The sequence below is a fragment of the Entelurus aequoreus genome, linkage group LG17 (genome assembly GCF_033978785.1).
Source record: "Entelurus aequoreus isolate RoL-2023_Sb linkage group LG17, RoL_Eaeq_v1.1, whole genome shotgun sequence".
Lineage (NCBI taxonomy): Eukaryota > Metazoa > Chordata > Actinopteri > Syngnathiformes > Syngnathidae > Entelurus > Entelurus aequoreus.
Window position 1 is genome coordinate 49,068,392 of NC_084747.1, and position 26,108 is coordinate 49,094,499.

The window sequence follows — 26,108 nt, forward strand, 5'->3', positions numbered from 1 at the left end:
TCTGGTTTTTGGTGCAATATCTACATGGGTGTATAGAGGCCCATTTCCAGCAACTATCACTCCAGTGTTCTAATGGTACAATGTGTTTGCTCATTGGCTCAGAAGGCTAATTAATGATTAGAAAACCCTTGTGCAATCATGTTCACACATCTGAAAACAGTTTAGCTCGTTACAGAAGCTACAAGACTGACCTTCCTTTGAGCAGATTGAGTTTCTGGAGCATCACATTTGTGGGCTCAATTAAACGCTCAAAATGGCCAGAAAAAGAGAACTTTCATCTGAAACTCGACAGTCTATTCTTGTTCTTAGAAATGAAGGCTATTCCACAAAATTGTTTGGGTGACCCCAAACTTTTGAACGGTAGTGTATATATGTCAAATATATGTAGAATTTACTCAAGAATGTAACATTTATGTTAACAGTTTTAAAACGTTTAAGAATCTTTGTCATCTGCCTTGTAAATAAGTTTTTGTTTAGATTTACAAGATGAAACTAATATAATGACAGGGGCTCATAACATGCCACACATTTTCTGAGATTTTTATTTCAAGGTTTTTACAAACTGTAATCCATAATCATCAAAAATGGTGTCAAAAGAAGACTTGAAATATCTTTTTTCCAGCCTTCTTTTTGTGAAGTGCGGCAGGAAGAGGCGACACACCACGTGAGCGTCTAACAAATACCTTTAATAGGTTTTACAGAGAGAGATGTGTACACTCCACAAATGCAACCATCCTGCAGAAAGTCTCACAGTTTATACCTTTTGTCTGTCACATAGTGTCAGGCCGTGTCCCTAACCAGGTCCATGTCAAGGGTAAGGGTCAAGGGGTTCATGCTGCATGGCCTTTTGAAGAACATTCTTCTTCTGATCGCCACTTCATCTTCTTCTTCTTCTTCGTCTACAAGCTAAGTTAGCTTTCACAGAAAGCACGGCGTGACGTCCTCGTCCCCCCCCCCCCGAAAAAAAACATCACAACTTGATGTCTTGGGATTCCGACATCTTGGCCAGCGTCTTTTTGACACGCAAAGCTGTGAGGCGAGAGGCGGGATTGTGAGCCCAACACTCCGTCATCAGCTTCCCAATCTGTCGCAAACACTGCAAACACACACACACACACACGTGAGCAATGCATTTATGTGTGTATTATTTATTTATTTATTATTTTTTATTATTTATTATTATTATTATTTATTATTATTTATTATTTATTTATTATTTATTTATTATTTATTATTTATTATTTATTTATTATTTATTATGTATTTATTATTTATTTATTATTTATTTATTATTTATTATTTATTTATTATTTATTTATTTATTTATCATTATTTATTTATTGATAGAACAAAGGCCACTTCAATAGGTACGCCGTGTAAAACATGGACAACCAACAAGGTATATTCCAATGTTGTTCAATGTATTCAATTTATTACACTGTTGGTAATATGTTGTTACTGTATTTAGTAGCAATGTCCGATAATATCGGACTGCCGATATTATCGGCCGATAAATGCTTTAAAATGCAATATCGGAAATTATCGGTATGGGTTTCAAAAAGTAAAATGTATGACTTTTTAAAACGCCGCTGTGTACACGGACGTAGGGAGAAGTACGGAGCGCCAATAAACCTTAAAGGCACTGCCTTTGCGTGCCGGCCCAGTCACATAATATCTACGGTTTTTCACACACACGAGTGAATGCAAGGCATACTTGGTCAACAGCCATACAGGTCACACTGAGGGTGAACATATAAACAACTGTTACAAATATGCGCCACACTGTGAACCCACACCAAACAAGAATGACAAACACATTTCGGGAGAACATCCGCACCGTAACACAACAGAAGAAATACCCAGAACCCCTTGCAGCACTAACTCTTCCGGGATGCTACAATATACACCCCGCTACCCCCTAAAACCTCAACCTTCTCATGCTCTCTCAGGGAGAGCTTGTCCCAAATTCCAAGCTGCTGTTTTGAGGCGTGTTAAAAAAAAATAATGCACTTTGTGACTTCAATAATAAATATGGCAGTGCCATGTTGGCGTTTTCTTCCAAATAACTTGAGTTGATTTATTTTGGAAAACCTTGTTACATTGTTTAATGCATCCAGCGGGGGCATCACAACAAAATTAGGCATAATAATGTGTTAATTCCACGACTGTATATATCGGTATCGGTTGATATCGGAATCGGTAATTAAGAGTTGGACAATATCGGAATATCGGATATCTGCAAAAAAGCCATTAGTATCTCTAGTATTTAGGTACAGAGGCAAACATGGTCACTTTGGTTTTATTTTGATCTATTTTGAACTCAAATCAAATGCAAATTAAATTATTTTTTTACAGAAATAAAAATGTCAAAAATAAATATATGATATACAGCGGTGGTCCCCAACTTTTTTGTAGCTGCGGACCGGTCAACGCTTGAAAATTTTTCCCACGGACCGGGGGGAAGGGGAATTAAAAAAATAAAAAAATATATATATATATATTTTTTTTTCCATAAAGAAATACAATCATGTGTGCTTACGGACTGTATTCCTGCAGACTGTATTGATCTATATTGATATATAATGTATATATTGTGTTTTTTATGTTGATTTAATTAAAAAAAAACATATATATATATATTTTTTTTTATTTATTGTGCGGCCCGGTACCAATCGGTCCACGGACCGGTACCGGGCTGTGGCCCGGTGGTTGGGGACTAATATACAGTACAAGCCAAAAGTTTGGACACACCTTCTCATATAATGCTTTTTTTTAATTTTAATGACGATTTACATTGTAGATTGTCACTGAAGGCATCACAACTATGAAGAAACACATGTGGAGTTATGTACTTAACAAAAAAATGTGAAATAACTGTTTCTTCAAAATAGCCACCCTTTGCTCTGATTACTGCTCTGCTCACTCCTGGCATTCTCTCTATGAGCTTCAAGAGGTAGTCACCTGAAATGGTTATCACTTCACCAGGTGTGCTTGAAGCTCATGGAGAGAATGCCAAGAGTGTGCAAAGCAGTAATCAGAGCAAAGGGTGGCTATTTGGAAGAAACTAGAATATAAAACATGTTTTTCGGTTATTTCACATTATTTAGTTAAAGTACATAACTCCACATGTGGTCATTCATAGTTGTGATGCCTTCAGGGACAATCTGCAATGTAAATAGTCATGAAAATAAAGAAAACGCATTGAATGAGGAGGTGTGTCCAAATTTTTGGCCTGTACTGTATATATATATTTATATATATATATATATATACATATACACTCACCCCTTATATATACTAATAATATAATATTATATATATAAAAAAAAAAGCTACATTAACTAAATATGTCAATTTGTGTAAAAAAAAAACCTACCTAAATATTAATTTATTGTAAATTTAAATAACATTACCCAAATATTACAATCAGTTTGCTGCATTTTTCCTAAAAATGTCCAGATTAGGTCATTAAAATCATACACCATAATTTATTTATCATATCTGCACCTGTATCCAGACCTGCACCGACATGTTTGTACCAACCGCTTCTGTACGGTCCTTCTCACCTCATCGCTGGTCCATCGGTTGGGGAAGGAGGGCCGCAGCTTCTTGATGCACACCACCTCTCTCATGTCCTCGTATGAGGGGTCAGTGGGGACCAGGTCGTGGTAGGGCAGCTGGTACTCCTCCAGGATGCCTTCATGTGCGAGAAAGCCGCCATGTTGGGGATGAAACAAGTCATAAAAAAAATGGCGTTGTGGGAGGAAGCGTGGCGAGATACCTCCTGACACGCAGCGGCGAGCGATCTCCCACAGGATGAGTCCGAAGCTGTACATGTCGGCCATGATGTAGGACTGGAAGTGACTTCTGTTCAGGGTCTCGTCCAGAACCTCGGGGGGCATGTAGCGCTTGGTGCCCACTCTGGTGTTAGGGGGGATGTCCACCTCATTGGTGTCGCTGGAGTGGACACAAAAATGTTAAGGATTCAGGTCACAAGGGTCCTTCCAAATGGCCTCACCAAAAATGATCCCACTTCTGACACCATGTATCACCTCACAAGTAATGGTTCACCCATCCCTCGTCTATCAGACAGGGGTCACCTGTCACAAGGGTCCTTCCAAATGGCCTCACCAAAAATAATCCCACTTCTGACACCATGTATCACCTCACAAGTAATGGTTCACCCATCTATCGTACAGGGGTCACCTGTCACAAGGGTCTTTCAAAATGGCCTCACCAAAAATGATCCCACTTCTGACACCATGTATCACGTCACAAGTAATGGGTCACCCATCCCTCGTCTATCGCACAGGGGTCACCTGTCAAAAGGGTCCTTCCAAATGGCCTCACCAAATAATGATCCCACTTCTGACACCATGCATCACCTCACAAGTAATGGTTCACCCATCCCTCGTCTATCGCACAGGCGTCACCTGTCACAAGGGTTCTTCCAAATAGCCTCACCAATAATGATCCCACTTCTGACACCATGTATCACTTCACAAGTAATGGTTCACCCATCCCTCGTCTATCACACAGGGGTCACCTGTCACAAGGGTCCTTCCAAAGGTCCTCCCCTAAATGTATCCCACTTTTGACACCATGTATCACCTCACAAGTAATGGTTCACCCATCCCTCGTCTATCGCACAGGGGTCACCTGTCACAAGGGTCCTTCCAAATGGCCTCACCAAAAATGATCCCACTTCTGACACCATGTATCACCTCACAAGTAATGGTTCACCCATGCCTCGTCTACCGCACAGGGGTCACCTGTCACAAGGGTCCTTCCAAATGACTTCACCAAAAATGATCCCACTTCTGACACCATGTATCACCTCACAAGTAATGGTTCACCCATTTCTCGTCTATCACACAGGGGTCACCTGTCACAAGGGTCCTTCCAAATGGCCTCACCAAATATGATCCCACTTCTGACACCATGTATCACCTCACAAGTAATGGTTCACCCATCTTTCGTCTATCACACAGGGGTCACATGTCACAAGGGTCCTTCGAAATGATCCCACTTCTGACACCATGTATCACCGCACAAGTAATGGTTCACCCATCCCTCGTCTATCAGACAGGAGTCACCTGTCACAAGGGTCCTTCCAAATGGCCTCACCAAAAATGATCCCACTTCTGACACCATGTATCACCTCACAAGTAATGGTTCACCCATCCCTCGTCTATCGCAGAGGGGTCACCTGTCACATGGGTCCTTCCAAATGGCCTCACCAAAAATGATCCCACTTCTGACACCATGTATCACCTCACAAGTAATGGTTCACTCATCTCTCGTCTATCGCACAGAGGTCACCTGTCACAAGGGTCCTTCCAAATGGCCTCACCAATAATGATCCCACTTCTGACACCATGTATCACCTCACAAGTAATGGTTCACCCATCCCTCATCTATGACAAAGGTGTCACCTGTCACAAGGGTCCTTCCAAATGGCCTCACCAAAAATGATCCCACTTCTGACACCATGTATCACCTCACAAGTAATGGTTCACCCATCCCTCGTCCATCGCACAGGCGTCACCTGTCACAAGGGTCCTTCCAAATGGCCTCACCAATAATGATCCCACTTCTGACACCATGTATCATCTCACAAGTAATGGTTCACCCATCCCTCGTCTATCGCACAGGGGTCACCTGTCACAAGGGTCCTTCCAAATGGCCTCACCAAAAATGATCCCACTTCTGACAGAATGTATCACCTCAAAAGTAATGGTTCAACCATCCCTCGTCTATCACACAGGGGTCACCTGTCACAAGGGTCCTTCCAAATGACCTCACCAAAAATGATCCCACTTCTGACACCAGAAAATTTTGTTAAATTGTAGCTTCAACCTGAATTTAAACCGGGTTAAAAAATGTGATAGCCAGATCAAGATGACTAATTAACCTCTAAATGTAAGGATAAATAATCTCAAACTAAACTAAAACCACATTCTTTTGATTTAAAAAAACAACCTAAAAGTAGTTGTGGAACAGTGCAGGTAAATGACACTTCTGACACTAGAAACATTCAAAACAAACTAACCGGTTTTGAAATTCTGGTCACACATACAATGGTATTTGTGGAACACTACTGAGCTATGTATTTTATAAATGGCCTCACCAAAAATGATCCCACTTCTGACACCATGTATCACCTCACAAGTAATGGTTCACCCATTTCTCGTCTATCACACAGGGGTCACCTGTCACAAGAGTCCTTCCAGATGGCCTCACCAAAAATGATCCCACTTCTGACACCATGTATCACCTCACAAGTAATGGTTCACCCATCCTTCATCTATGACACAGGTGTCACCTGTCACAAGGGTCCTTCCAAATGGCCTCACCAATAATGATCCCACTTCTGACACCATGTATCACCTCACAAGTAATGGTTCACCCATCCCTCATCTATGACACAGGTGTCACCTGTCACAAGGGTCCTTCCAAATGGCCTCACCAATAATGATCCCACTTCTAACACCATGTATCACCTCACAAGTAATGGTTCACCCATTCCTCGTCTATCAGACAGGGGTCACCTACCACAAGGGTCCTTTCAAATGGCCTCACCAAAAACGATCCCACTTCTGACACCAGAAAAACTTGCGAAATTGTAGCTTCAATCTGAATTTAAACCGGGTTAAAAACGTGATAGCCAGATCACGATGACTAATTAACCTCTAAATGTAAGGATAAATAACCTCAAACTAAAAGTAGTTGTGGAACAGGTAAATGACACTTCTGACACTAGAAACATTCAAAACAAACTAACTGGTTTTGAAATGCTGGTCACACATACAATGGTATTTGTGGAACACTACCGAACTATGTATTTTATAAGTGGTCTCATAACTAATGATCCCACTTCTGACACCATGTATCACCTCAAAAGTAATAGTTCACCCGTCCCTCGTCCATCACACAGGGGTCACCTGTCACCAGGGTCATTTTGAATGGCCTCGCCAATAATAATCCCACTTCTGACACCAGGTATCACCTCACAAGTAATAGTTCACCCATCCCTCGTCTATCACACAGGGGTCACCTGTCACCAGGGTCATTTAGAATGGCCTCACCAATAATAATCCCACTTCTGACACCATGTATCACCTCACAAGTAATAATTCACCCATCCCTCGTCTATCACCAGGGTCATTTCGAATGGCCTCACCAATAATAATCCCACTTCTGACACCACACCATTTTGTGAAATTGTAGCTTCAACCTGAAATCAAACCTGGTTAAAAACCGTGTTAGCCAGATCTTGATGACGTATTATGCTCTTAAATGTGAGGACTAATAAGCTATAGCCAAACTAAAACCACATTACATTGGTTTGATAAACCTGGTAGGCAGTTTAAACTGGATGCCTTAATGTCCAATTATTCCACTTCTTACACTAGAATCTGAGGACTAGTACTTAAAAAAACCTAAAACAAGATCCATTTAGTTTAAAACATATCTAGTGGGAAGATCACACAACGATGCTTGTGAAAGACTTCATCACACTATCTAGGTATCTCATGGTTAAAAATCCCACTTCTGACAAAATACATCCCAGGACAAGTACCCTCAACCCGAATTCAAACCAGGCTAAGGAGTTTAAAAACCTGGTAGCAAGATTGTATATGAAACCGGCTACTCTCAGAGTTAATCATCCCACTTCTGACACCAAAAATCCGAAACACACTCACCTGATGAACTTGACAGCCAGTCCGAGGTCGGCGATGCAGCAGGCGCCGTTCCTCTTGACTAAGATGTTCTTGCTCTTCAGGTCCCTGTGAGCGATGGCGGGCTTGCCCTGCATGCCAAAGATCTCGGTGTGGAGATGGCACAGGCCCGACACGGACGAGTAGGCCAGTCGCAGCATGGCCTTGCTGTCCAGCATGGTGGACTTGAGGTAGTCGTACAGCGAGCCGTTCTCGTGGTAGTCGGTGATCAGGTAGAGCTGAGTCCACGAGCCGGTTCCTTTGATGTCAGCTGCGATGAAACCTGAGCAAGACGACGTGTTATTTTTGCCTCGTTCTGATCGGTTAGGGAAACCGCGGTACTGTCCAAAGGTGCCGTGGCATACCGAGTATGTTCTCGTGCCTCATCAGGACCGTCTGATAGATTTCAGTCTCTCGGAACCAGCTGGCCTCTTCGGTGGTGAAGAAAACTTTGACGGCCACCTTCTCTCCTCGCCAGTGTCCCATCCAGACCTCACCGTACCGTCCTTTACCGATCTGCTTCACCATCTGGATCTGCTTGGCGATGGTCCTCTGGACCTGAAGGGAAGTTCAGGTTTTACATTTGTTCAGACTTTGGTCCCAAAATGGTCATAAAAAACACCCAGAACTTACACTGCAAAAACTGAAATCTAAGTAAGATTAAATATCTGATAAGATAATTCTTCTCACTAAGCAGATTTTATGTTAGAGTGTTTTACTTGTTTTAAGGGTTTTGGTCCTAAATGATCTCAGTAAGATATTACAGCTTGTTGCTGAGATTTGATGACCTATATTGAGTAAAAGATGCTTGAAACTCCGCCGGGTGGCGGGGCTCTCACTTAGAGATAGGGTGAGAAGCTCTGCCATCCGGGGGGAGCTCAAAGTAAAGCCGCTGCTCCTCCACATCGAGAGGAGCCAGTTGAGGTGGTTCGGGCATCTGGTCAGGATGCCACCCGAACGCCTCCCTAGGGAGGTGTTTAGGGCACGTCCGACCGGTAGGAGGCCACGGGGAATACCCAGGACACGTTGGGAAGACTATGTCTCCCGGCTGGCCTGGGAACGCCTCGGGATCCCCCGGGAAGAGCTGGACGAAGTGGCTGGGGAGAGGGAAGTCTGGGTTTCCCTGCTTAGGCTGCTGCCCCCGCGACCCGACCTCGGATAAGCGGAAGAAGATGGATGGATGGATGGATGGATGGATGCTTGAAACTAGGGATGTCCGATAATGGCTTTTTGCCGATATCCGATATTCCGATATTGTCCAACTATTTAATTACCGATACCGATATCAACCGATACCGATATATACAGTCGTGGAATTAACACATTATTATGCGTAATTTGGACAACCAGGTATGGTGAAGATAAGGGCCTTTTTTTTTTAAATTAATAAAATAAAATAAGATAAATAAATTAAAAACATTTTCTTGAATAAAAAAGAAAGTAAAACAATATAAAAACAGTTACATAGAAACTAGTAATTAATGAAAATGAGTAAAATTAACTGTTAAAGGTTAGTACTATTAGTGGACCATAAACAGGCACAATCATGTGTGCTTACGGACTGTATCCCTTGCAGACTGTATTGATATATATTGATATATAATGTAGGAACCAGAATATTAATAACAGAAAAAAACAAACCTTTTGTGTGAATGAGTGTAAATGGGGGAGGGAGGTTTTTTAGGTTGGTGCACTAATTGTAAGTGTATCTTGTGTTTTTTATCTTGATTTAATAAAAAAAACAAAAAAAAAAACAAAACAAAAAAAACGATACCGATAATAAAAAAAACGATACCGATAATTTCCGATAATACATTTTATATGATTAGGTCTGAAATGGTTGAAAGGAAATGTATGCAGTGAAGCGACAAACATACATTTTTATAATAATTTTATGTGAGGTACAAAAAGGTAAAAAATGAAGAAAGAAAACTGCTTGCTTAAAAAAAAAAAATGCTCAAAAAGTAACAAGGCATTAGAATCCATCCATCTTCTTCCGCTTATCCGAGGCATTAGAATCCTTTTTTAAATTGTATTTTATTTTAAAGACAAATTAAACACATCCCGGATTAGAACGTTATACAAGGAAAATATGCAACTGGCCCAAAGTTTCCTAAAAATGGGACCTAAAATATAAAATAATCGACGCCCTGTGCGTCTTATTGTCTTTGACTATATCTAGAGATGTCCGATAATGGCTTTTTTGCCGATATCCGATATTCCGATTGTGTCCAACTTTTGATTACCGATTTCGATACCAACGAGTCCAGCCGCCGGCCGCACAAGTCCCGGGATGCAAAAAATGTCCAAAACGCACCCAGCAAAGTCCCACGGGAAGGCGGGGAGAAAAGTGAGAAAAGTCGATAAAATGTTAAAAAATCACACCCGGGGTCGAGTGCCACAAGTCTTAAGACTTGTCTTGTGGCACTCCATGTGGGACTCGAACCTGGGTAGGTATTTTGAACATTTTTGGGGACTTTTGCAGACTCTTCTCACTTTTCTCCCCCACTTCCCGTGGGACTTTGCTGGGTGCGTTTTGGACATTTTTTGCATCCCGGGACTTGTGCGGCCGGCGGCGGGACTCGTGAGACTGGAACCCGGGGAGGTATTTTGGACAAAATTGGGACTTTTGACCATTTTGGCCGCCTTTTCCCCTCTTCTTCCCCGCCTTCCTGTGCACCATTGCTGGGTGTGTTTTGGACATTTGGACAAAAATAGTTTCAAGTAGAGATGGCCGATAAATGCTTTAAAATGTAATATCGGAAATTATCGGTATCATTTTTTAAATTATCGGTATCGTTTTTATTTATTTATTTTTATTTTTTATTAAATCAACATAAAAAACACAAGATACACTTACAATTAGTGCACCAACCCAAAAAACCTCCCTCCCCCCATTTACACTCATTCACACAAAAGGGTTGTTTCTTTCTGTTATTAATATTTCTGGTTCCTACATTATATATCAATATATATCAATACAGTCTGCAAGGGATACAGTCCGTAAGCACACATGATTGTGCGTGCTGCTGGTCCACTAATAATACTAACCTTAACAGTTAATTTTACTAATTCTCATTAATTACTAGTTTCTATGTAACTGTTTTTATATTGTTGTACTTTCTTTTTTATTCAAGAAAATGTTTTTAATTTATTTATATTATTTAATTTTATTAATTTAAAAAAAAGGACCTTGTCTTCACCATACCTGGTTGTCCAAATTAGGCATAATAATGTGTCATTTCCACGACTGTATATATCGGTATCGGTTGATATCGGTATCGGTAATTAAAGAGTTTGACCATATCGTAATATCGGATATCGGCAAAAAGCCATTATCAGACATCCATAGTTTCAAGCATGTTTTACTCAATATAGGTCATCAAATCTCAGCAACAAGCTGTAATATCTTACTGAGATCATTTAGGACCAAAACCCTTAAAACAAGTAAAACACTCTAACATAAAATCTGCTTAGTGAGAAGAATTATCTTATCAGACAGAAAATTAGCAAATATTACTTTTTAAGCAAGCAGTTTTCTTTCTTAATTTTTTACCTTTTTGTTCCTCACAGAAAATTATTATAAAAATGCATGTTTGTCGCTTCACTGCATACATTTTTTTTCAACAATTTCAGACCTAATCATATAAAATGTCGTTTTTTTAATGCTAGTTACTCTTGCAGACTTTAAACATGAACTTGCATACACACTAGTTACATATTATTAGCCTTAAAAGTGAACAATTATGAGAAAAAAATATAACTATATTCACTCATTTTATGCAAGTTTTAAAGGCCTCTGCTACTGGTGTAATACAAGCATCTTACCAACAGAGGGAGCCCTGAGCCTGAACCAGAGCTTTGCGACTGCTCTATCAAATCCTTCAGGGACTCTCCAGGAGGAATGAAGGTCTCATCCTGCTCCAGGCCGATGGTGTAGCGAGGGCGGGACACCTGGCGCTTGTATCTGCAAATAATGGAAAAACAAATAGTGAGCAGAAGCTTTAACAAAATAAAAAAGCAAGGATCTTTGAGACGTGATCATGACCTGAAGTAGCAGAAGACAATAATAGCAGCCAGTATGATGCTGCAGACTGTGACTGAGATAAACAAGGCCACGTGGTGGATTTTTCCATCCACATAAACTGCAAGAAGGAGAAAAAAAATGTTGGCGGTAAAATTCGAGGACAAACAGTAAAGAAGACGAACTTACGAGGAGGTTTAAGCGGCGGCAGAGTCGGGTGAAGGTTTTGATTGCAGTAATCTTGATCCGTGCAACATTCTAGTGACTTCCTCTGATGCGAGCTCCAGGTGTCCTGGAGTTAAGTAAACACAACTCCAATGATGCTGAGATTGTATGTCCAAAGTGCGGCCCGGGGGTCATTTGCGGCCCGCGGGTCATTTTTAACGGCCCCACGGCACATTCTAAAAATACGATTAAAAAAATTATTTAAAAAAACATAAAAAGTGGTATAAAAGAGCAAACAGGTGAAATATAACAAGAACACGTTGCAATGTTTACTCTAATAACACAAAGCTGCCACGCAGGCTGTTTCTTTCTTTAAAAAGTAATAATGAATCAAAATCAATGTCATTATGAATTATTGACCTATTCAAGGCTCCAATTACGTCACATTAAACATTCTACTTTGAGATATTCTTTGTTGTTTTTTTTTAAAAGAAGGGCCTAAAACGAACCAACAAAAAACATAAACAACAATAAAACTTATAATTGACGGATAGATCTGAAGTTGATCTCAAGATGATTGTGTTAAAAGTAAACGGTAAAAATAATTTTTTTTGTAACACTTTAATGAGCAGGACCCTTTTGGATCCCCTAATAATTTTAGTGGGATTTTTTTGTGTGTGTCATTGCTCAAAAAAGAATAATGAATTAAAATCAATGTTGTTATGAGTTATTGACCTTTTTAAGGGCTCCAATTATTTTATCATCTCAAATATTCCACTTTAAATTTTCATCGGGGGAAAATATTGCATATTTGGTGTTTTTTTCCATTAAAAAAACAGGGTTTTCTCTGACAAAAAGGACATACAACTTAAAGGCCTACTGAAAGCCACTACTACCGACCACGCAGTCTGATAGTTTATATATCAATGATGAAATCTTAACATTGCAACACATGCCAATACGGCCGGGTTAACTTATAAAGTGACATTTAAAATTTCCCGGGAAATATCCGGCTGAAACGTCGCGGTATGATGACGTATGCGCGTGACGAAGTCCGAGTAACGGAAGTTATGGTACCCCGTAGAATCCTATACAAAAAGCTCTGTTTTCATTTCATAATTCCACAGTATTCTGGACATCTTTTGCAATTTGTTTAATGAACAATGAAGGCTGCAAAGAAGACAGTTGTAGGTGGGATCGGTGTATTAGCAGCGGACTACAGCAACACAACCAGGAGGACTTTGTTGGAGAGCAGACGCGCTAGCCGCCGACCTCACCTTGACTTCCTACGTCTCCGGGCCGCTAAACGCATCCGGTGAAGTCTTTCGTCCTTCTGCCGATCGCTGGAACGCAGGTGAGCACGGGTGTTGATGAGCAGATGAGGGCTGGCTGGCGTAGGTGGAGAGCTAATGTTTTTAGCATAGCTCTGTGCGGTCCGGTTGCCAAGTTGCTAAGTTAGCTTCAATGGCGTCGTTAGCACAGCAAAATGGCTCCCGCTTGCTTTGATTTTTCAGTGTGCGGCCCTCCTGTTGTATCAGGACTACCTGTGTCCGTTCTAGATTCATCTTAGTTTAAGAAAATGCCTTTTTAACATGATCCTGAAGGTTTCAACTTGTATAATCACGAGACAAATGCTCAATGACGTATGGACAATGTTTCCAAGTCCTGCCTGTGTCCAAGCTTGATCCACCTCAGATTCTATGCATCTGCTTGTCAGTCCCTGAAAGGTGTGTGGGGATCCAGCAAAACACCCTTAAGTTAAATTTCAAGTCAGTCTGACTTATGGGGTACGAATTTAAGGGTTTAATAACGGTGCCCCCCTTTATGGTGTATTTGTCAGAATAAAATCATATTAAAAGCAACATGTTTTGACATTTGTTCACCATTTTTGTGTGCAGCTTACACATGAAAGCTCAACATTAAAAAAAATCGACATTTTACACCACGAAAATTTTGATTTTAATTAGGGATGTCCGATATTATCGGCCGATAAATGCTTTAAAATGTGATATCGTAAATTATCGGTATCGGTTTCAAAATGATCGGTATCGGTTTCAAAAAGTAAGATTGATGTCTTTTTAAAACGCCGCTGTGTACACGGACGTAGGAAGAAGTACAGAGCGCCAATAAACCTTGAAGGCACTTGGTCAACAGCCATACAGGTCACACTGAGGGTAGCCGTATAAACAACTTTAACACTGTTATAAATATGCGCCACACTGTGAACCCACACCAAACAAGAATGACAAACACATTTCGGCAGAACATCCACACCGTAACACAACAGAACAATTACCCAGAACCCCTTGCAGCACTAACTCTTCCGGGACGCTAAAATATACCCCCCCCAAAAAAAAGCACTTTGTGACTTCAATAATAAATATGGCAGTGCCATGTTGGCACTTTTTTCCATAACTTGAGTTAAAGTTGTTCTCTTATTTTGGAAAACCTTGTTACATTGTTTAATGCATCCAGCGGGGCATCACAACAAAATTAGGCATAATAATGTGTTAACTCCACAACTGTATATATCGGTATCGGTTGATATCGGTATCGGTAATTAAGAGTTGGACAATATCGGAATATCGGCAAAAAAGCCATTATCGGACACCTCTAATTTTAATACATTTTTCAAACATTTTTAAATCATAATATATTGCTTAAATATTACATGTGTGCTTGGCCGTGCCTGCAATGCGTCTACCAGATTTTATGGAGGGTCTGCAAAAAGACCCTAAAGTTCCAGTGGATGTTTTGTAAAGCTGTGTGAGACATTTCAAGTCAATGAAACTTCTGGGGTCAAAATTTGAGGCTTCAACCTGTAAAGGCCTTAGTGGCCACATGCGTGGACAGCACCTTTTAGCTCTTATTTCCAAAATTGTGTACACTACTGTGGACACTTATACTGCCACCTGGTGATGTCAGAAGAGTATAACATACAATGGAATATGGAAAAAAAAAGTGTAAAAATAAAAATGAGTATGTCACTACACATGACGTACACGTTTGTGTACTTATGGACTAAGTACATCATATCAAAAGTAGATTTTTGGTTTGTATTCTAATTAGGGTCCAATAAGCCCAAATAGCAAATAAAAATTAAAAAAGCATGTAAACAAACAGCTTGGGCCTTAAGAGGTTAATAAGAGCGCTACCACATGGTGTATTTGTCAGAAAAATAATGGCAAAGGCAACACAAAAGGGGTGCATGTTTTGACAAATTTTCACACATTTGTCATTGAACTCTTCATCGGGCTCTCATTTAAAAATCTCAACATTAAAAAAAAAATATATATTTTAACCAGTTATTTAAAGATTTTGGTACATGTTTTCAAATATATGTATATATATATATATATATATATATATATATATATATATATATATATATATATATATATATATATATATATATATATATATATATATATATATATATATTTTAAACATAATATGTATTTATTTTCCTTAATAACGAATCCTAAAATTGTCATGTATAAAAACTAGGGATGTCCGATAATATCGGCCGATAAATGCTTTAAAATGTAATATCGGAAATTATCGGTATCGTTTTTTTTTTTTTATCGGTATGTTTTTTTTTTTTTTTTTATTAAATCAACATAAAAAACACAAGATACACTTACAATTAGTGCACCAACCCAAAAAACCTCCCTCCCCCATTCACACTCATTCACACAAAAGGGTTGTTCCTTTCTGTTATTAATATTCTGGTTCCTACATTATATATCAATATATATCAATACAGTCTGCAAGGGATACAGTCCGTAAGCACACATGATTGTGCCTGCTGATGGTCCACTAATAGTACTAACCTTTAACAGTTAATTTTACTCATTCTCATTAATTACTAGTTTCTATGTAACTGTTTTTATATTGTTGTACTTTCTTTTTTATTCAAGAAAATGTTTTTAATTTATTTATCTTATTTTATTTTTTTTAAAAAGGACCTTATCTTCACCATACCTGGTTGTCCAAATTAGGCATAATAATGTGTTAATTCCACGACTGTATATATATCGGTATCGGTAATTAAGAGTTGGACAATATCGGAATATCGGATATCGGCAAAAAAGCCATTATCGGACATCCCTAATAAAAACCAACATGTATTCATACCTGACATCATTCAGTTGTGACAAGACTAAACATATATGCTGCAAAAATGTTGTCAAATGTTCTATAATACGAAGGAACCATGTCATAAATTCTACAAAGTGATCATTTTTTACGTTGATTTTAACCTCTTAAGGCCCAAGCTGTTTGTTTACATGATTTTTCTATTTCTCTTTGCTATTTAGGCTTATTGGACCCTAATTAGAATAAAAAATAAACATCATCTTTTAATATGATGTAACTAAGTCCATAAGTACACAAGCGTGTACTTCATGTGTAGTGACATGCACATTTTTATTTTTACACTTTTTTTTTTCCAAATTCCATTGTATGTTATACTCTTCTGACACCACCAGATGGCAGTATAAGTGTCCACATAAGTGGCCAAAAGACCCCAATTCAGTAGTGTACACAATTTTGGAAATAAGAGCTAAAAGGTTCTGTCCACACATGTGGCCACTGAGGCCTTTAGAGGTTAAGATGCCAAGTATGGTTAGAAATGCAGAAAATTCAGATATGATCCAAATCAGCCCAAAAAGAGGTGGTCTGTGAATCCACGTGAGATACAATAGGAAAAAAATATAAAATAAAGTGATTTAAACCTACTCACTCGACACTGAAACTCAAACCCAACAAGCCCCAGACAGCCTGCACTCAAGACTGGTACGCCTCCTTCTTCCTCCACCATGGTAAAACAGTAACCGTCAGTCCTAGAAAGACACATTTAAACAAATAATAAAAATATAAAAATAAAAAAACATCTTTTATTGTGTTGCATTGCGCAGGCGTACCTGCATGTGTTGTTAACGGAGTCGTCGGGACAGTGGTGGTAGCAGTGACACCACAGGAGTCTCTGCGACGAGGAAGCGGTGGACGTGCTTCCGCCGCTCTCCTTCCTGCCCTCCGACGCCTCCTTGCTGGACGCGCGCAGTAACATGCTGTCCAATATGTTGCCTGGGAGACAAAAGAAGAGATGCACTAGGGTTTAGACCACCACAAAAATAGACTATTAAGAAAAGTAGAAAAAAGATGAAGTTTTTGTTTTGGTCCGACTTTGTGGTTAGATGGTATTTCTGCAATCAGCAGTGTGTGCGCTGACAAGAACAAGGCAGTACACAAAGGGTCTGATCTACTAAAGGTTTGCATGTGGTAAAACACGTGACCCTGAGACGGATGAGCGATAGAACATGGATGCATGGATTTTTTGTTTTGGTGTCTGCTCGTGCTTTTTTTTTTTTTTTTTTAATGCAAAATGCATTTTCTTACATCTGGATCAACACAGCACGCAATCTCAGTTGCTAGTGTTTTTGCCACAACACTGGCACCTTCCTGAGTGCACCTTCCTGAGTGCACCCTCAACGTGCTAAAAAATAGCTTCTGTTGTCTGGAGTGTGCTTCAATATAGTCTGGAAAAGGTGGCACAGATTTGTGTGCCGCATGTTCTAAAGCAGGGGTCACCAACCTTTTTCAAACCAAGGGCTACTTCTTGGGTAGTGATTAATGCGAAGGGCTACCAGTTAGATACACACTTAAATAAATTGCCAGAAGTAGCCAATTTGCTCAATTTACCTTTAACTCTGTTATTATTACTAATTAATGATATTTATCTTTGCGGAAACACTGATCATCTTAATGATTTCTTACAATAAATATATATAGAAACAGATAAATATCAATATGCAACACTTTATTTTTATATTTTCTCTAAGTGCACATTTTTCAAATTGAACATTTTCAAATGATCACTTCTAAGACAGTCTTGTGAAATCACAATATCCCATTTTAACTAGCTAGCCACTAACATTTTTCAACAAATCATGAATTACTTTGCACCATGTTTGTACAAATAATAACTCATGTAAAATACAAAAGTCAACTCTCAAATTTTTAAATCATGTCACACTTTGAACTGGACACCAAATCTGTTATCTGTTTCTTTGTCAGTTAGTGGGAAGCCTGGCATTGCATGCTGTTAACTAGTGTGTTGTACTCTGGTATGTAACTTGACACTGCAACTCTGAGTGAGTCTTGCAGATGTGCATCAGTGAGGCGTGTTCTGTGTTTGTTCTTGATGAAGTTCATGTCAGAAAAGGCTGATTCACAAAGATAAGATTTTTCCTCATTGTTTGCGGAACCTTCTTAATCTTTTGGACATATTTTCACAGCAATCTGGTTTTAAGCTTAATTATGATACATGTAAAATGTTAAGGATCGGAAATCTAAAGGGAACGTCCTTTCGAATGGAATGCAAAGTGCCTGTTTTGTGGACAGATGGACCAGTTAACATACTTGGTGTTGTTGTCCCAGAAAATCTGGAAGATCTAGGCTCAGTAAATTATGATAATCGACTAAGAAAGCTGGACAAAATTATGCAATTATGGAAGGGGAAATCCCTAACCTTGTATGGTAAAATGTCTATTGCCAACTCGTTAATTATTCCTCAATTTATTTATTTGGTTTTGTCATTACCAGCTCCATCACAAAACTTTTTTAAGATTTATGAGCGGAGGGTCTTCGATTTTGTCTGGAACAGCAAACCAGAAAAGATTAAAAGAAAGGTTTTGTACAAAGAGTATGAATATAGGGGCCTGAAACTTCTCAACCTTGAAGCTATGTGTCTGTCTTTAAAAGCATCAATTGTTCCAAAGATGTATTTAAACATTGAGTGGTACACAAATGTCCTGTTGGACAAAAAACTGTACTGTACTGTATCAAAAGAAATTGTATCCTTTTTTACAAGTGATCCCCTCCCAAAGAGTCTGCTGGGAAACATGGCGGGGTTCATAAAGGAAACAATCCACTCATAGTGGTGTTTTCAATTTTATGTGCCAGAAAAAAGAGACGATATTTTGCAGCAGTTAATATGGATGAACTCTAATATTGTAATAGATGGAAAGCCTTTCTTTTGGAAAAATGTGTTTGAAAGAGGAATCATTTTTGTCAATGATATTATCAATGAGAATGGTAAAATGATGAAGTATGATGAATTTAGAGCTATGTATGGTGATGCTTGCTCAAGCTTTTCATTTTATCAACTAACTGGAGTAATTGGGAAAAGATGGAAACAAATAATTAATTATGGAACTACTAAATTATTAGTTTGTAAACCTCTAATAAGAAATTCTAGTTGGCAAAAAGGAACTAAAATAAATAGAAAAATACATAATTTGTATTTAATAAAGAAATCTTTGAAGGCTGCCTCGTACAACACAAATGTAAAATGGGAGGACTTTTTTGACTGCCCGTTGCCATGGGATGCCATATTCAAACTAATCTATAAAACCACTATCGATGTGCAAAATCGTCATTTTCAAATTAAAATTATTTATAACTTCTTACCCACAGGGAAAATGTTAAAATGATGGAATATGACAGAGTCAGATGATTGCCGATTTTGTTGTCAGGAGCCTGAATCCACCCTGCATTTGTTTTGGTATTGTCATATTGTGTCTTTGTTTTGGGTGGAAGTTGAAAAAATGTGTTTAAGGATTGGTTTGTTTATGAAGCTTAATGTGGTTTCTGTTATTTTAGGAGAGTTCATTGACAATCATGATTTAGTCAATTTAATTATAGTACTCGGTAAAATGTTTATTTTTAAGGCCAAAAACAGATATTCACTTAGTATTACTTTCTTTAAAACATTTATTCAGTATTTTCTAACTTTAGAAAGTTACATGGTTGAAAACGATAATGATGCCAAAAAACATTTAAAAAAAAGATGAGAAGTCCTCAAAGGCTTATTTTGAAAGTATAATTATGTTTATAGATTATATGATATCTGTTGTTGTGTTCCCTAATTTGAGTGACCTGGACATCATCTGGACTGTACATAAATGCTTATTTTGAAACTGTAATTTTGTTTATAAATTATATGCAATCTGTTGTGTTCCCTAATTTGTTTCTGTGTACATGAATGAAGGTGTGTGTTGCTGAGTCTGACTTGGACATTATCTGGACTGGGCCTGGTTTAAAAAACCCTTTAAACAAATCTAATATCATTGACAACCTGGTCTGTTGAAGATAAGGCCCTTTTTTAAAAAATAAAATAAAATAAGATAAATAAATAAAAAACATTTTCTTGGATAAAAAAGAAAGTAAAACAATATAAAAATAATTACATAAAAAAATAGTAATTAATGAAAATGTTAGTGGACCAGCAGCCTATACAATCATGTGTGCTTCAGGGACTGTGTCCCTTGCAGATGTGTTGTCTATGTTGTGTTCAGGGACTGTGTCCCTTGCAGATGTGTTGTCTATGTTGTGTTCAGGGACTGTGTCCCTTGCAGATGTGTTGTCTATGTTGTGTTCAGGGACTGTGTCCCTTGCAGATGTGTTGTCTATGTTGTGTTCAGGGACTGTGTCCCTTGCAGATGTGTTGTCTATGTTGTGTTCAGGGACTGTGTCCCTTGCAGATGTGTTGTCTATGTTGTGGGAACCAGAATATTGGTAGCAGAAAGAAATAACCCCTTTTGTGTGAGTGGGTGTGGATGAGTGTGCATGGGGGAGGTTGTTTGGGTTGATGCACTGATTGAAAGTGTATCTTGTGTTTTTTCTATGTAGATTTAATTTTTAAAAAAAATATATATATTTTTTTTTTTTTTTTTTTTTTTTAGAACAGGCCCGCGGGCGACTCATCTGGTCCTTACGGGCGACCTGGTGCCCGCGGGCACCGCGTTGGTGACCCCTGTTCTAAAGCATAACAAAACAGCATACGATGACTATATAAGGAAATGGGTGTCTCCTAGTTGACAGCCATGCAAAATACAGGCAAAATCCTAATACATGTATATATACATATATATATATATATATATGTATGTATATATATTAGAAATGTCCGATAATGGCTCATATTGTAGCGTCCCGGAAGAGTTAGTGCTGCAAGGGGTTCTGGGTATTTGTTCTGTTGTGTTTATGTTGTGTTACGGTGCGGATGTTCTCCCGAAATGTGTTTGTCATTCTTGTTTGGTGTGGGTTCACAGTGTGGCGCATATTTGTAACAGTGTTAAAGTTGTTTATACGTTCACCCTCAGTGTGACCTGTATGGCTGTTGACCAAGTATGCATTGCATTCAGTTGTGTGTGTGAAAAGCCGTAGATATTATGTGACTGGGCCGGCACGCAAAGGCCTTTAAGGTTTATTGGCGCTCTGTACTTCTCCCTACGTAAGTGTACACACTAAGTAAGATTAAATATCTCAAATAAGGGTGATATTTGCTTATTTTCTGTCTGATAAGATAATTCTTCTCACTAAGCAGATTTTATGTTAGAGTGTTTTACTTGTTTTAAGTGTTTTGGACCTAAATGATCTCAGTAAGATATTACAGCTTGTTGCTGAGATGTTATGACCTATATTGAGTAAAACATGCTTGAAACTAGAATATCAACTGTTGCAAAGTTTACTAAAAACAGTCACTTTTGCCTCTTTGAGCTGTAATTTGACCCCCTTAACATGCTTCATAACTCACCAAACTGGACACACACATCAGGACTGGCAAAAATTGCGATCTAATAAAAAAAACCCAACCCCAAAACTCAAAATTGTGCTCTAGCGTCCCCTAGGAAGAAAACACAGACACAACTGCTCCTAGGAAGAAAACTCAGACAAAACTGCCCGTAACTTCCAGTAGGAATGTCTCACTTAGACCTACATTTCATATATTGACAACCCCCAGCAAAAATCAACAGGAAGTTTGCAATTCCCCCTTCAAAACAAAAGTTTACTAAAAACAGTCACTTTTGCCCCTTTGAGCTGTAATTTGACCCCCTTAACATGCTTCAAAACTCACCAAACTGGACACACACATCAGGACTGGCAAAAATTGCGATCTAATAAAAAAAACCTAACCCCAAAACTCAAAATTGTGCTCTAGCGTCCCCTAGGAAGAAAACACAGACACAACTGCTCCTAGGAAGAAAACTCAGACAAAACTGCCTGTAACTTCCAGTAGGAATGTTTCACTTAGACCTACATTTCATATATTGACAACCCCCAGCAAAAATCAACAGGAAGTTTGCAATTCCCCCTTCAAAACAAAAGTTTACTAAAAACAGTCACTTTTGCCTCTTTGAGCTGTAATTTGACCCCCTTAACATGCTTCAAAACTCACCAAACTGGACACACATCAGGACTGGCAAAAATTGCGATCTAATAAAAAAAACCCAACCCCAAAACTCAAAATTGCGCTCTAGCGTCCCATAGGAAGAAAACACAGACACAACTGCTCCTAGGAAGAAAACCCAAACAAAACTGCCTGTAACTTCCAGTAGGAATGTCTCACTTAGACCTACATTTCATATATTGACAACCCCCAGCAAAAATCAACAGGAAGTTTGCAATTCCCCCTTCAAAACAAAAGTTTACTAAAAACAGTCACTTTTGCCTCTTTGAGCTGTAATTTGACCCCCTTAACATGCTTCAAAACTCACCAAACTGGACACACACATCAGGACTGGCAAAAATTGCGATCTAATAAAAAAAACCCAACCCCAAAACTCAAAATTGCGCTCTAGCGTCCCCTAGGAAGAAAACACAGACACAACTGCTCCTAGGAAGAAAACTCAGACAAAACTGCCTGTAACTTCCAGTAGGAATGTTTCACTTAGACCTACATTTCATATATTGACAACCCCCAGCAAAAATCAACAGGAAGTTTGCAATTCCCCCTTCAAAACAAAAGTTTACTAAAAACAGTCACTTTTGCCCCTTTGAGCTGTAATTTGACCCCCTTAACATGCTTCATAACTCACCAAACTTGACACACACATCAGGACTGGCAAAAATTGCGATCTAATAAAAAAAACCAACCCCAAAACTCAAAATTGCGCTCTAGCGTCCCCTAGGAAGAAAACACAGACACAACTGCTCCTAGTAAGAAAACGCAGACAAAACTGCCTGTAACTTCCAGTAGGAATGTCTCACTCAGACCTACATTTCATATATTGACAACCCCCAGCAAAAATCAACAGGAAGTTTGCAAATCCCCCTTCAAAACAAAAGTTTACTAAAAACAGTCACTTTTGCCCCTTTGAGCTGTAATTTGACCCCCTTAACATGCTTCAAAACTCACCAAACTGGACACACACATCAGGACTGGCAAAAATTGCGATCTAATAAAAAAAACCTAACCCCAAAACTCAAAATTGTGCTCTAGCGTCCCCTAGGAAGAAAACTCAGACAAAACTGCCCGTAACTTCCAGTAGGAATGTTTCACTTAGACCTACATTTCATATATTGACAACCCCCAGCAAAAATCAACAGGAAGTTTGCAATTCCTCCTTCAAAACAAAACTTTACTAAAAACAGTCACTTTTGCCTCTTTGAGCTGTAATTTGACCGCCTTAACATGCTTCATAACTCACCAAACTGGACACACACATCAGGACTGGCAAAAATTGCGATCTAATAAAAAAAACCAACCCCAAAACTAAAAATTGCGCTCTAGCGTCCCCTATGAAGAAAACACAGACACAACTGCTCCTAGGAAGAAAACTCAGACAAAACTGCCTGTAACTTCCAGTAGGAATGTCTCACTTAGACCTACATTTCATATATTGACAACCCCCAGCAAAAATCAACAGGAAGTTTGCAATTCCCCCTTCAAAACAAAAGTTTACTAAAAACAGTCACTTTTGCCCCTTTGAGCTGTAATTTGACCCCCTTATCATGCTTCAAAACTCACCAAACTGGACACACACATCAGGACTGGCAAAAATTGCGATCTAATAAAAAAAACCAACCCCAAAACTCAAAATTGTGCTCTAGCGTCCCCTAGGAAGAAAACACAGACACAACTGCTCCTAGGAAGAAAACTCAGACAAAACTGCGTGTAACTTCCAGTAGGAATGTCTCACTTAGACCTACATTTCATATATTGACAACCCCCAGCGAAAATCAACAGGAAGTTTGCAATTCCCCCTTCAAAACAAAAGTTTACTAAAAACAGTCACTTTTGCCTCTTTGAGCTGTAATTTGACCCCCTTAACATGCTTCAAAACTCACCAAACTGGACAAACACATCAGGACTGGCAAAAATTGCGATCTAATAAAAAAAACCAACCCCAAAACTCAAAATTGCGCTCTAGCGTCCCCTAGGAAGAAAACACAGACACAACTGCTCCTAGGAAGAAAACTCAGACAAAACTGCCTGTAACTTCCAGTAGGAATGTTTCACTTAGACCTACATTTCATATATTGACAACCCCCAGCAAAAATCAACAGGAAGTTTGCAATTCCCCCTCCAAAACAAAAGTTTACTAAAAACAGTCACTTTTGCCCCTTTGAGCTGTAATTTGACCCCCTTAACATGCTTCAAAACTCACCAAACTGGACACACACATCAGGACTGGCAAAAATTGCGATCTAATAAAAAAAACCCAACCCCAAAACTCAAAATTGCGCTCTAGCGTCCCCTAGGAAGAAAACACAGACACAACTGCTCCTAGGAAGAAAACTCAGACAAAACTGCCTGTAACTTCCAGTAGGAATGTTTCACTTAGACCTACATTTCATATATTGACAACCCCCAGCAAAAATCAACAGGAAGTTTGCAATTCCCCCTTCAAAACAAAAGTTTACTAAAAACAGTCACTTTTGCCCCTTTGAGCTGTAATTTGACCCCCTTAACATGCTTCAAAACTCACCAAACTGGACACACACATCAGGACTGGCAAAAATTGCGATCTAATAAAAAACCCAACCCCAAAACTCAAAATTGCGCTCTAGCGTCCCCTAGGAAGAAAACACAGACACAACTGCTCCTAGGAAGAAAACTCAGACAAAACTGTGTGTAACTTCCAGTAGGAATGTCTCACTTAGACCTACATTTCATATATTGACAACCCCCAGCAAAAATGAACAGGAAGTTTGCAATTCCCTCTTCAAAACAAAAGTTTACTAAAACAGTCAATTTTGCCCCTTTGAGCTGTAATTTGACCCCCTTAACATGCTTCATAACTCACCAAACTGGACACACACATCAGGACTGGCAAAAATTGCGATCTAATAAAAAAACCCAACCCCAAAACTCAAAATTGCGCTCTAGCGTCCCCTAGGAAGAAAACACAGACACAACTGCTCCTAGGAAGAAAACCCAGACAAAACTGCCTGTAACTTCCAGTAGGAATGTCTCACTTAGACCTACATTTCATATATTGACAACCCCCAGCAAAAATCAACAGGAAGTTTGCAATTTCACCTTCAAAACAAAAGTTTACTAAAAACAGTCACTTTTGCCTCTTTGAGCTGTAATTTGACCCCCTTAACATGCTTCAAAACTCACCAAACTGGACACACACATCAGGACTGGCAAAAATTGCGATCTAATAAAAAACCCAACCCCAAAACTCAAAATTGCGCTCTAGCATCCCCTAGGAAGAAAACACAGACACAACTGCTCCTAGGAAGAAAACTCAGACAAAACTGCCTGTAACTTCCAGTAGGAATGTTTCACTTAGACCTACATTTCATATATTGACAACCCCCAGCAAAAATCAACAGGAAGTTTGCAATTCCCCCTTCAAAACAAAAGTTTACTAAAAACAGTCACTTTTGACCCTTTGAGCTGTAATTTGACCCCCTTAACATGCTTCAAAACTCACCAAACTGGACACACACATCAGGACTGGCAAAAATTGCGATCTAATAAAAAACCCAACCCCAAAACTCAAAATTGCGCTCTAGCGTCCCCTAGGAAGAAAACACAGACACAACTGCTCCTAGGAAGAAAACTCAGACAAAACTGCCTGTAACTTCCAGTAGGAATGTTTCACTTAGACCTACATTTCATATATTGACAACCCCCAGCAAAAATCAACAGGAAGTTTGCAATTCCCCCTTCAAAACAAAAGTTTACTAAAAACAGTCACTTTGCCTCTTTGAGCTGTAATTTGACCCCCTTAACATGCTTCAAAACTCACCAAACTGGACACACACATCAGGACTGGCAAAAATTGCGATCTAATAAAAAAAACCCAACCCCAAAACTCAAAATTGCGCTCTAGCGTCCCATAGGAAGAAAACACAGACGCAACTGCTCCTAGGAAGAAAACCCAGACAAAACTGCC

The 26,108-nt window shown here is 39.0% G+C and overlaps 1 protein-coding gene across 6 annotated transcripts in view; it reads right to left on the reverse strand.

The window, feature by feature from the left end:
• Positions 1-650: 650 nt before the first annotated feature.
• Positions 651-26,108, reverse strand: part of bmpr1ba (bone morphogenetic protein receptor, type IBa) — a 204,397-nt gene continuing 178,939 nt past the window's right edge. For 5 of the 6 annotated variants that reach the window (XM_062024286.1, XM_062024284.1, XM_062024285.1 and 2 more), the window contains 9 exons: positions 16,836-16,998; positions 16,655-16,754; positions 11,935-12,037; positions 11,770-11,866; positions 11,550-11,688; positions 8,087-8,279; positions 7,707-8,004; positions 3,567-3,957; positions 651-1,096 (listed from right to left, as the gene is read on the reverse strand). In XM_062024286.1, coding sequence (XP_061880270.1) covers positions 971-1,096; positions 3,567-3,957; positions 7,707-8,004; positions 8,087-8,279; positions 11,550-11,688; positions 11,770-11,866; positions 11,935-12,037; positions 16,655-16,754; positions 16,836-16,998 — 1,610 coding nt within the window. In that variant the 3' untranslated portion in view covers positions 651-970. The remainder of the gene's footprint in view (positions 1,097-3,566; positions 3,958-7,706; positions 8,005-8,086; positions 8,280-11,549; positions 11,689-11,769; positions 11,867-11,934; positions 12,038-16,654; positions 16,755-16,835; positions 16,999-26,108) is intronic. The other variant, XM_062024288.1, reaches the window with a different exon arrangement.